Source organism: Rhinolophus sinicus, linkage group LG07 (genome assembly GCF_036562045.2).
Source record: "Rhinolophus sinicus isolate RSC01 linkage group LG07, ASM3656204v1, whole genome shotgun sequence".
Lineage (NCBI taxonomy): Eukaryota > Metazoa > Chordata > Mammalia > Chiroptera > Rhinolophidae > Rhinolophus > Rhinolophus sinicus.
Genome location: NC_133757.1, coordinates 21778200 through 21791434, shown reverse-complemented (window position 1 = coordinate 21791434; position 13235 = coordinate 21778200). Strand labels below are relative to the sequence as shown.

Genomic DNA, 13235 nt, shown 5'->3' with positions numbered 1-13235 from the left:
CAAGGGTTTAGTATATGGCCCCTTTTTTTCATTCACATTACACAGCATTGTAGTTTATGGGTTATAAAACACATTCATACACATTATATCACTTGATCAGTTTGTTTACTTCTTGTAAATCAGACTACATACAATTCTGTTTAAAGTGTTTGACTTCCCTGACTACTAACATGCAAACTGGTTTCCCTGGGAGATCTTAAGTATGGCCATTGAAATATATCCTCCATCCCATATGTTTTAATTATGTGGGCCCTAAATTCTGCCTTATCGAGCATGTCCTTCTTTTGTCACTAGTTCCATAGCACTCCCTCTTAGGAACTGAATGGATTCTTACTTACTTGAATTAATTTAATTTTGTCAGATAAACTGGGAATCCTTTAAAAACAAAGGCATATCAAGTGCTTCATTTGTGCCACCCCTGGTTGGTGAGGGGCATCACACAACTGCAGGGGACCATTCAGCCTTGCACCCTGTGCTAATGGTGTCCCTGGACTTGTGCAACACAGCAGTAATGGTGAATACAAATGTTTCGATTGAGTTTCTCATTATTGGATCTTCTGTTTGCTTTCTACTTGCTGTTTGAGCGGCATTGTAGGACCCCACGGACTCTGTTTGCCTTGTGCTCACATTATTAGGTCTTTCTGACTACTGTATGTCACTTTCTATTAGCACAGCTGTGTGGAGTTGTTCCTAATCCCGTCCTACTTCATCTATCCTCTTGGCTTTCTTCCTTAGCTATTTCACTTAGTCTGTCTGCTGTTCCATGTCACTTCGCTGACATCAAACTTGTATGATAGCAAATGGGTCCCTGTTTTCAACAGGCAGCTAGTTACACGTTCCCTTTGTCAGCCCGATCACTGTCCAGTTGATGAATCTATCAACATACAAATGGTATCTGTCATTCAGAATTTGAACCTGGCATGTGGTAAGGTTAAAAGATGCAAATGTGGCAACCTGCTACCATTCTGGCCGGTTTGCCAATCCAGGGAGAGTATGCAAATAAACTTTAATTTGGGGGAGCAATGGAAGCAGACAGAGGCAGAAATTTGATCCCAATTTTACTGTGTATATAGATTATTTCAGTTACTTACTTTATCTCACAATGAAAACATGTTCTTCTGATTTCATCTATGCCAGTACCCTGCCTTGAACACAGCAGTTATAGAAAAGTGAACAATCTAGCGTATTTCATATTAATTTGCTTATAATTCTGAATTTGAATAGAGATGTATTCATAGAGCCCTGAACTCTGAGAACAGGCCTGCTTTCATTCTCTTAGTGATCTCTTTTTCCTCCCTTCCCAGGACAGTTCAAAGTGACTAGAATACTGCAAGACCTCTTACAGCTCGCCAGAAAGGGTTCTCTCCAAGCCCTAATTGTGACAGCAATGTCTGCTTTATTCTGTATATAATTTATCAAATTTCTTTATGCGTATTTAGACGTTTTAGTGTTATTTAAGGCCTATAATTGCATCTTGTGCTGATTCCTGTATTTTCATTTTTCTCTTTGGAAGTTAAGAATCCATCAGTTCATAATCTTTTTTAGTTTTTGGTTTTATCTTTTGTTAGTTTCCCCCAAATTGCTTTTCTGCTTTCAACCCTGACTTACTCCCTCCAATGCTCAGGTTAAGAAGAATGCTGCTTGTGCTCAGATTTTAACATTTCTCTATTGACAACTTGTTTACATTTTCCTTTTGATTGCTCCATTGATGAGGCTGAAGACTAAACTCCCTGCAGTGAATGGTTCAGTGGGGGACAGGCCTAGTCTCCAAAAGCATGATTAGAGAGGAGGGGTGTCTTTTGTTGTTGTTGTACTGCTTACCAGCAAGAAGGTCCAGAAAACAGGACTTCTCCCCAGGAATTCAAAACCTAAAAGAATGTGGCTCGGGATCAGATGCAAAAGTTTAAGCATATTGGGTGTGGGGGTGTGAAAGGGAGCCCCAAGGAAAATTTAATTTTTAGTCTAAGAAGCCTAACTCACACGAACAATTTCTCCTAGAGTAAGGCCCTTTCCAGTCAGATCTGTTGGTGCTATCGAGCTGGTATTTCAAGTATGTCCATCTGCATTTAAACGAATTGCTCCAAGACAATCTGATTATGCGGTAGTTACTTTGGTGAGAATAGCGCCTCAGTGGAATGGAAACTTCATTTTGAGTCTAATATTAGACCTTGCTTTGGAAAATTCCTTTTAAATGATCACAAGCTGGGAATAGCAAAAGAATTTAACTTTCGACAGACAGCATTGACCAAGAATTTTTAACTGCTTATGTTTGGGTCCTTGGGAAAGCAGATGTGAGAAACTGACCAGACTGAATTGACTAGACTCGCGTTGACTTGACCCGATGCGGTGTTTATATCTATTGCTGATAAGTGTCCCTCCTAGTCTCATTTGCTGCTGAAAATATTTTCATTCTTTGAGCATGAGCACGCTAAGGATGAAAATTGTTGGGATGCCTAATTGTCTAACAATCTAACCTTCTAGGCTTCCAGACATTGTTGCCTGTAAAGGGGTCTGAGCCAAAGCAGGAAAGGGCCAACAAACCTGCAGAACCAAAGGCAGTTTCTGAGTAAGTGCTGGGAACTTGATCAGAGCTGGCCTTCAGGGAATAGTTTGTCTGGCTGGTTGCATCTGAGTGAACTGGCTCAACTCACAGTTTTAAGTAAACTTTATTTAAAGGACTCTCCCCACCCCCATCTTACCCCCCAAAAACCCACCCTGTGATTTAAGAAACCGATCAACATACATGCATGTTAACGGATTTTCTAGACTATGAAATTTCTAGACTATGTCAACTTGGCTTAACTAAGGATGAATCTCAGATGCCTCACCTGCCTTGAATTGGAAGCACCAATATTGGTGTGAGAGATGCATTTAATATTTTAAAAGATCTTTCTGAGGTTGAAATGCATCTTTTAGTCATAGTGTAGTTTAGTCTTTCTCTGACTAAGCTGGTCGTAAGTTGGTGGTACCTTAGAATTGAGGTAGCACATTCATAAATTAATAGGAGCTACCGTGTATTGATCATCTGGTGGATCTAGGCCATCTTTGCTGTAGGTACCAGTATGGTCTCTGATATTCACAACAGTCCTGTGGGCAGCAGCATTATGATGAGCCCTCTTTGGAGGTGGGGAGACTGAAGTTCAGAAAAGTTCTGTAGTTTGCTTGTAATCACACAGCTAGTAATGGCTAATTAAATGGCAGTGCTGATGTTCAAATCCAGGGCTGTTCGACTTCAGAGCTCATGTTCTTCCATGGGTCACATTTTTCGATATTTACTGGGTTTGAAATTAAACCTGAGAAATTTAAGACAATTACTCATTAATTAATTTTGAAAGGATAATAATAAACCTATTACATGTTAACATAAATAACATTCTTATTAAAAATCACTATTTTCCAAAACAAAAATAGTATCACTGTTTTACCTTTTTTCCATATCTCTTTATTATCTAGCTAATGGAAGGCAGCTGAACTGTCTTCTTCATTTAATCTGTGCAGTACATTGTTTTAGTTGAAATGTATGAAGAAAATCTGGCCTCACACAGATATGTATTTGGAAAAGGGAGGACTATTTTAATAGCCTTCTTGGATAATCATGGATATTCTCTTTTGGTGCAGTTACATTAAAATCCTTTGGTCTGAAATCCTCCAGAAGAATTCTGAATAGTATATGTAGATACTCACCTACTCCAGGAAGTAGAGTTTAATTCCTACCCCTCACCACTCCCTGAGGGTGGGCTAGACTTAGTGACTTGCCTCCAAAGAATAGAATTAGGGAAAGGGGAACATGAGTAACTTTCCAGTGGAGAAACCTGGATATAATACCTTAACCGAGTGATAAAGGTGACTGCCGACCGTGATGTCATGTGGCAGCAAATGCTGCTGCTCTTTTCCTTAATGTCACAGGCTCGTTTTATTCATTTTTTTTTTTTTTTTTTAAAGATTTTATTGGGGAAGGGGAACAATGTGTACTTCCAGGACTTTTTTTCCCCCAAGTCAAGTTGTTGTCCTTTCAATCTTAGTTGTGGAGGGTGCTGTTCAGCTTCAAGTTGTTGTCCTTTCAGTCTTAGTTGTGGAGGGCACAGCTCAGCTCCTGGTCCAGTTGCTGTTGCTAGTTGCAGGGGGCACAGCCCACCATCCCTTGCGGGAGTCGAACCGGCAACCTTGTGGTTGACAGGACATGCTCCAACCAATTGAGCCATCCGGGAGCTCAGCGGCATCTCAGCTCAAGGTGCTGTGTTCAATCTTAGTTGCAGGGGGCACTGCCCACCATCCCTTGCGAGACTCGAGGAATTGAACCTCGTGGTTGAGAGCCCACTGGCCCATGTGGGAATCGAACCGGCAGCCTTCGGAGTTAGGAGCATGGAGCTCTAACCGCCTGAGCCACCAGGCCGGCTCCGTTTTATTCATTTTAAAGAAAATGTGTGCCACATACCAAAGTCTAAATAACTGTGCTTTGTCTGATAATAATTTTTTCAAATAAAATTGATGTTCATTGGAAAAAGTGGCTAGAAACAATTGCACAAGTGCTTTTCCTCAAGACACTGTCATACTTTAGAATGCAACATAAGTGTTTTATGGCACTTCCCATTTTGTCACATAGAATAGTGAAAGCCAGGTACTTGGGAGTCAGGATTTAATGAAATTAATCACGTTCACTGCTTCGTCAAGGATATTCTTAAGAGAAACGTGCCCCTACCTTCCCACCCCCCCTTATACTGTGAGTATGTGGTGGTGGAGAATGCTGTGGCAGTGACCACTGGTACAGTTTCCCCACCACTACCTTCATTTGTGCTCAGGTATCTGCCCCATTTGTTTAAATATCAACACAGTGAAAAGGGCCAGGAACATTTTAGTACTCTAATGAAAATCGTTTGACTTGGCAGATCTCCTATGACAGGGCCTTAGGCATCCCTAGGGGGTCACAACCACATTTTGAGAATTATTCTCCGAAAGTAAAGTAGCCGTTGCTGAAAGGTCGCAGAGGAAGAGCTGACATTACTAAAGAGCAAATCCATTAGGAAACAAATGGTGATGTGGGGCCAGCGCAGTGTGTGTAGGAGGTGATCCTCTTCTGGCTTAACGGGTCTTGCTTTTGATGGCTCATGAAGCTTTTCCATCTGTTTGTGGTATTTCCATCCCATTTTGAAATGCTGAGATGCAGACTTTGATAATCTGGTTTCTGTATTTGCTGCTGTTCCTACTGTAATCATATCTAAGATTTTATTCAGGAAATTCAGAAAATTACTTCTTAAACTTTGTTTTCTTTTCTTTCAAGGTAAATCTCACCTGGCTATTGTACAGCGAGTAAACAATGAGGGAGAGGGGGATCCATTTTATGAAGTTCTGGGAATTGTCACCTTAGAAGATGTGATTGAAGAAATCATCAAATCTGAAATTCTAGATGAGACAGACTTATACAGTGAGTAGCATTGCCTGAGTAATTTCCCCAAATCTTTGCTTTTTGGGTCATGTTGTTTGTGAATCATCTGACATCTCCCCAGTTGTTGTCTGCCTCTGTTTCTAATTGTGCAGTATGTGTGTAGGCTGTGTACAACCTGTCGGTGTATTCCTGTGCCTTCTACAAGGGAAAGAAGCAGAGGTTGGTCCTGTAATGTCAGCTGGCATGTTTTTTGGAAAAGTCAGCTGCTTCTAACAATTGATCTGGGCATTGCTTGACCCTGAACAGCCAAGTCCATTCTTGGTTTTTACGTTTATTTTACATATGGAAAAAGAATTAATTGTTCTTTACTAAATTTTCATTTTTCACAATGAGGTAAGTTGTTCAGATAAATTTCTGTTTCTACTTAAGATCATAATTCAAGTACTTAAAAAGTGAGAAGGATTTGTTAAACTGATGGATAGCAACTGTTTTATTTTTCTTGTTCCCATGGACCTGAATAGAGGTGAGGTTTGCAAGTACAGTTTTTCTGGGGCAGCGGTGGTGGGTGGGGGTATAAGAGGCAGGACAATGTGGACTACACAATAACAGTGTGTTTTTCCCTTTTTCTGCTTCTGTGCCTTCTTGGGGGTGGGGTGGGGACTGGCTTGGATCAAGGCAGGGGAGGGGGAGTATCCATACCTGTTTGCCCAGGAGTGGGCTAGATCCTGGGCTGATCATTGAACCTGGATCATTGGACTTCAACTTTTCTCAGCCTCACTCTTAGCAAAGTAAGACTTTTTCAAGAGTTTCATAGTACCAAAGATGGCCGAAGGCTTGAGAAGTTTGGGATCTCAAACGTCTCAAGAGAAGGATCCTTTGGGCACTGTTTGTCCTGTTTGGCTTTTGAAACATTTGGAGGGGGGAATGTATCATTCAGATGGCCGAGGGCACAAGGGACAGAGCCCGTCTTGCTCAGAGCAGAGTGATTTTCTTCAGTTTTACTAGAAGGGAAGGTCCTTCATTTTAAAACTGAGAAAGTCTTCCATGCACCCTTAAAAGAATAAATTTTATATTTAGCCAATGATTTGCTTCTGAAATGTAGCTTATTTTTTTCCCTCACTTCTGTATAGTATTCCTTAAAAATACCAGTTCGTATGTGTTTCATCCTTTTGACACTTGGAAAGTAGTCAGAGGTCTCAGAAAATATTGTCATTTGTGTGTTTATATTCTTTTCATTCTTCCTCACAGTGACTATTTAGTATCAAGTGTGTGTGTATATTTATGTTTCCCTAGGGACAGTACTCATCATAAGAAAGATAATTTAGACATGAGATCTTATGTTTGCACTTCAGTTATGTTCTTTCAAACCTGATTAGGCTGATTTCATACAGAAGTATTGCCTAACACGACTTACTGATATGAAATGCTAAACTTTTGGTTTCCCATGTATTCTTATTTAGATAGGAGATCAGGGAGGGTGACTGTCCTTGTCATTAGAAAATTATTTTTAAATTTTGTGTTGATTTATTCTGTCTGATTCTCAAAAGAATTTGAGATAGAAGAAAATTACACGTTGTGACCCTCATCTCCCCAGGACAAGCCTAGTAAGCAATCTGTTTTGCCTTAGACATGAAATGGTAATGCAGACTCATGGTTCTTGGGAAAGGAGCAAGAGACTGGGGCCTTGTCTTTGACCTAGTTTTTTCTTGATCATTACTTTATCCAGAAAAATACTTGAAAGTTTTGCAGTAGACACTTTCTAGATCAGGGGTTGGCAAACTACAGCCCACGAGTGCCTGCCACCTGCTTTTGTATGGCCGACAAGCTAAGAATTATTAAATCTTTGGGGAAAAAGTCAAAAGGATAATTATTTTGTGACAGGCAAAAGTGATGTGAAATTCAAATTTCGTGTCTGTGGTGAAGTTTTATTGGAACACAACCATGCTAATTCATTCACATATGGCTGCTTTTGCTAAACAGCAGAGTTGAATAGTTATAATAGAGACTATGTGATCTGCAGAGCCTGACATACTTACTATCTGGCCCTTTATAGAAGAGGTTTGCTGACCTCTATTCTGGGTCACTTTCTTTATATTTGCTTGACCTTGAAGATGTCATGATCTGAGGTAGAAATGAAGTTACCAGATGTTACTATTGAAGTATTGTTCTATGAAAATGTTTTGTTTGTTTCTTAAGAAATTTTGTTTTGTGTTTCTCTTTGAGCACAGGCTAGGAGCCCCTTAAAGGCAGGGACACACTTGCTGTGTATCTTCTGTAACACAGTGATGGTTTGTCACTGCAGTGTGGTGACATTGGGTAGCAGGAGACTGAGTATACACCAGGTTATACCCTCTGTGCTATGTGGTTATGTAGGTTCTATGAGGGGAGGGTTTTTGTCCAAGGCTGCCCATTAATGTACTTGTCAGGGCTCTCAGCATCTTCATGAAGTGTATTTATAGCTGCTACTATTCAGGTTGTCTGTTATTTGATGGTGTTATGACCATGCGGCACTGATTTGATGAGAATTCTCTCTCTCTTCCTCTCCATGTGGTGTTTGCTCGTAGAGTGCTCACTATCTTTCCAGTATATTTTGTCATTTTCATTCAAAAAGAGCCCTTATCTAAAGGAATTCATTTCCTTACTTTTTTCTTATTCTTTCCACAGCGGATAACAGAACGAAAAAGAAAGTGGCCCATCGTGAAAGAAAGCAAGATTTTTCTGCCTTTAAGCAGACAGACAGCGAGATGAAGGTTAAAATATCACCACAGCTTCTCTTGGCCATGCACCGTTTCCTAGCAACAGGCAAGTGCAGCTTATCACAGTTTGAAATCTGTACCAACCCTGGAGCGTGTTTCTCACCCACCACTGACTGGGGTGGGCTAGGGGTGGAGACTGGGAAATGGGGTGAAAAGTAATGCCACTTTTGTGTTTTGTTTTTGTTTTTTTGTTTTGTTTTTGTTTTGTTTTTTTCTTTTCAAATTCTCTCCTCTCCTATGTTCAGTGTCGGCATGAACTCTGAGACATTTACCAGGGGTGGACCAGTAACTTAAAATTGGTCTGAAAGGTAAGGATGAATGTTAGTGCCACACTGCATGTAAACAGTAGGCCAGGTCATCTGCTTCCAGCTCAGTCCATGGGAGAGCCAGCTGGCGGAGTAGGCTGACAGTGCGAACCAGACACCACCTCGTGTGTTGGACAGTTGAGTAATTCTCTCTTCAGCTTGCCTTGGAAAAACAGTTGGATATCAATGATAACACAGGTGCTATGATTTGCAAAGAAGAACAATAGATTTTCAAAATTAAATCTTTATCCTTTATGGTTTTATTAAAATCAGAAATTCTAAGAACTTTGACATGGATTTTTTTGATGGCCTCTTCAAATCAGATTGTTAACTTGCGCCCATTCCAGGAGGCAAGTGTACACATTTTTAAAACCACCAACCCAGCCGGCACTGACTGCTCCAGAGAGGTCAAGGTTGAATGGACCTAAGAGACTGACTAACCCTTCTCACATCCCCAGTGGCTGTCTAGGTGAAGGGTGAGCTCTCTTGGCCAGGGGAAGTATGAGAAAACCTGAAAGTACCCAGTGACCTGTAGAAGACGTCTTGTCCAAGATGGGCAGCCAATGCCTTTCAGCTGCGTGCAGTGTACTTAAAATACTTTGAAAAGAAGGCTAACCGCAGTCATGTGATGGAATGTTACACACTCTGTAAGATCATGTTTTCAGATAATGGAAATGCTCACAATATAATATTTACAACACGGGAAAATAACTCATAATTTATTAAAATGAGAAAAAGCAGGATATAAAACTGTGTACAGGAAGATTATAGTTGTGTTTTTGTATGTACACACACCTACACACTGGCACACTAGCCTTGGCAAGGTCCTGGAAAGAAATGCTCACCAATTGCTCAGAATGGTTATGAGTGGTTGGTTTATAGGAAATTTTTATTGTCCTCTGTCTTTTTCTGTATTTCCCAACATTTCTGCAATGTACTATCTTATTTGTTAATACAAAGAACGTCACAGAAGAATTTAGAGAATTTATAATTTTTGCATAGAACATAATTTAACAAATTTAACCTATAAACAGTCTTTTTAACTTGCCTGTTATTCTTTCTCTAATTCTGATAATATTGTTCTCCATCATTTAAGAATCACGATTTAAAACGAAATGTTATCCTACTCTGCCTCTGAGGTACCATAAAGTTTCAGTAGAGCACCGTTAAATCAGTAATTTTGGTTTTTATTTTAAATAACATTGATGTCTTTGTAAATATAGGTCAACATACCTTTTTTTTTTTTTAATTAGCAAGTTGGAGTGCATGTTGATGTGTGCACGTGCCTTGATTTTATTCTGAATCTCTCCGTGTGCCTCGTTCCCAGACTCTCTCAGGGCAGTTGAATGGGAGAATGAGATGTGGGGCACTGTCTCGTGCACCTGTACTAATTCACGCCTAGATGCTTCCTGACCTTTGCTTCTTCCCGTGGCTGTTGTTGGACAGTCAGACTCCTGTGGCTGGTGAAGGGCATCCTGGCAGTCAAGGAGCCTGCTTCTGGGTGATTTTCATTTATATCAGTCAGAAAACTAGGGTATTTTTATGAGAACTGAAACCAACGACAGGTTGAAAGGAAAAATTTTACAGAAACAAATATGAATTTTCAGCCTTTTTGATTTCTCCCAGGTAATCTGCCCCCAGTGGATCACCACATGGAAGTCTCGTTAATCCATACTGTGTCACTTTGATTCCAAGTATTCTTGTAATCTAAACACCTTAATCACTAGTATAATTTTTTGCCATCCATTTGAAGTGTAATATCAAGTTGTGTTTATATCTATAGAAGTAGAAGCATTTAGCCCATCCCAGATGTCAGAGAAGATCCTTCTAAGGCTGCTAAAGCACCCCAATGTCATCCAGGAACTGAAGTATGACGAGAAGAACAAGAAAGCCCCAGAATACTACCTCTACCAGCGAAACAAACCTGTAGACTACTTCGTTCTCATTTTGCAGGTCAGAAGAATTATTCAATAGTTGTTTGATCTCACTGAGTACCCATCCTTCTAGTTCTGAGGAGATGTGGTGTAGGTGAATGGGTGTCAGGGTTTATGGACATACTTCTGGGGTAGCCGTATACATAGGAGAATTTCATCTTCCTCTTTTCATATCTGTAAAATAATTCCAATATAAAGTAATGTCATTAGTTAAATTTCCCATACTGAAGGGCACTTAGTGATTGCTGAGGCCCTGAGTCAAATGAAGAATGGTGAATTCAATTGTTAGTTTTTGAAGACTTTGGGGGAATTACCTGTACATGTCTAAATCTTGGCTGGGCGTTTGAAATGTCAGTGTCTTGAGTTCCTTAGGTCCTCTTTATTATCTTTATTCCCCGCCCCCCCATTAGGATTTGGTCTTACACACCTTCCTAGAGATATCTTACTATCTCTTTCCTTAACACTATCAAAATAGTTCATTTATTATTGTTATTCCTGGTTACTAACCAGACTGTGTTTTAAAGAGGAACTAATGTGATAATCACAGTCCGTCATGGCAATGGTAACTTGATTCCTTCTCACTGTAACATAATCCACTATATAAGGTGGGAAGGTTGATTCAATCTGAACTCTCCTTGGGGGGTTTGGTGCTTGACTTACAGGAGGCCTTGTAATATCACAGTTTCACTAAGTGGAGCATAGTCCTTGGCTTGGAGACTAAGATGGACATTATAATGAATAAAGTGCTAGTTCTATTGATTTCTCGTACCTCTTTATTGAAGAATTTACTTTATAGGAAATCTGAGTTTATTTCAATGTTAGCCCCTTATGCATTCTCGTATTTCTTGATTATTTCCCAGATACGAATTGGAGGTAGTGTTATAAGAGTGTAATTAGTACTTTGTAGGCCCTAAAATTTACTTGGGTCCAGCAGGGTCCCAATTATCTAAATTAATTAAGAAGGTTCTTTTTACTTGACAGTGACTCCTATCAGATACCTAGATATCAGGAACTCGGGAAAGTATTGCGTTCATGTTTGTGGTCATGCCCCATGTTTGGACAATATTGTGGCATCTGGAAGCAGAATGGAGGAGCTGTAGAAAAATCCATGGATTGGTTAACTGATTGCATGTCACTTCCCTGTAGTGTTTTTTGGAAACTTCTCTTGGCAGGTTTTCTAATTCAATACCCTGATTTGTCTACTAACCTCAGTCTCATTCAACCCCAAATTATGTTTTTCTTGTATTGGAGATAGACAAGCTTAAAACTCTGAGGGCTGTTGGGAATTTATGTGCTGTAGGGAGGGAATAAAATATTCATGTTTCTCATTAAAGCTAGAGAAACTTTGAATTACATTAAATGTGGTTCTTTAGGACAACTTTGAGGATTGACATTATGAATTTCAGTAGTAATACTAGAAACTATGTGGCTTTCAATTGTTGATTTTTATAGTTAGTATTTATGAAGTTGTGTTTCAGTATTGCTCTGTTGATGTATAAGAAAGCCATTTCCTGGCTTATGGATCTAAAAATAGATGTTATGGAAGCAGTACTTCATAATCCCTGTCCATTTACAAGTAAATCTTTCATATGAAGATATTTTTGATAAGGCATTTATGTATATGTACCTGTATTGGAATACCTGTGTCATGTGTGTATTTATGTAAATGTGACACGTTTTCTGAACTGTTGAACTGAGGACGCCATGGGGGTTTTACAAATCGTGTAAGTGCTGAATTTAATGGAGGTGTTGAAACTATAGAATTTGATGAAAATCATGTTCTTGCAGGCCAGCCAATTACCCGAGTTACCCAGAGTATAACAAAATGAAATATTATAATACCTGTCAATCTAGCATAGCTATCATCATCTACAAAGTATATTCCAGCCTAAAATATCAGTTATAAATATAAATATATATGGGTTATATAGAGTGTGTTCCTCTGCATTTCAAGGGCATTAAATTAGAAGATGGCAGTAGTACCTGCCTTCCCTCCTGGCCCAGTGCTAATGGTCCGTCCTCTTCTGCAGATGCTAGAGAAAAACTCTAGTCATTGAAGGAATATAATTATAACATCACTTTGAGTTTAAACCCCAGATAAAATAAAGTCTAATTTAGTCAAAGCAAATGATGTAAGTAAGCTTAATGAAAAGAATATAAGCTACCAGGCACATATCTCTTACTGTGTTTCCCTGAAAATAAGACCTAACTGGAAACTAAGTCCTAGCGTGATTTTTCAGGATGACATCCCCTGAGCATAAGCCCTAATGCATCCTTTGGAGCAAACATTAGTATAAGACCCAGTCTTATTTCTCGGGATACACGGTACGTCATATGTATTAAAAGGCTACAACTTAAGTTCTATCTGAAAAACTAGATTTTTTAAACTAAAATATATTGGGGGGTCCATTAGGGCATTGATACAAGCACAATAAATAGTGAAAGAAAACTTGATTGGCTCTGCATGCCTTACATAACTTAAAAAAAATAATATATATATATATATATATTTTATATATATTTATATATTTTATATATATTTATTTTATATATATATATATATATATATATATATATATTATATGTATATATAAAGTATGTCCTGTCCTGATATATATATAAAGTAGAAATGGATAGGAACATAATTTTGGTGGAAATTTTTTCTACCATCATAAAAGAGCAAGCATACCAGGTAAATATGCTAAGAGTTTTGAATTGCATAACTAATAAAATAAAATAAACAGAAAATTGGAGAAGAGTAAATATAAAGCCAGAACTGAAAGAAATGCACTTATTAAAGTTTTATGTGACTCGTGCATAACAATTGGTCATTTGCTATGTCACATGTAAGTTCTAG

The 13235-nt window shown here is 38.9% G+C and overlaps 1 protein-coding gene across 4 annotated transcripts in view; it reads left to right on the top strand.

The window, feature by feature from the left end:
• CNNM2 (cyclin and CBS domain divalent metal cation transport mediator 2) overlaps positions 1–13235 on the top strand; it is a 140553-nt gene that overhangs the window by 105395 nt on the left and 21923 nt on the right. For 2 of the 4 annotated variants that reach the window (XM_019725030.2, XM_019725029.2), the window contains exons 2-4: positions 5279–5422; positions 8048–8185; positions 10228–10397. In XM_019725030.2, the coding sequence (XP_019580589.1) occupies positions 5279–5422; positions 8048–8185; positions 10228–10397 (452 nt within the window). Of the gene's footprint in view, positions 1–5278; positions 5423–8047; positions 8186–8384; positions 8448–10227; positions 10398–13235 lie in introns of those variants that run through there. The other 2 variants (XR_012498441.1, XR_012498442.1) reach the window with 2 other exon arrangements.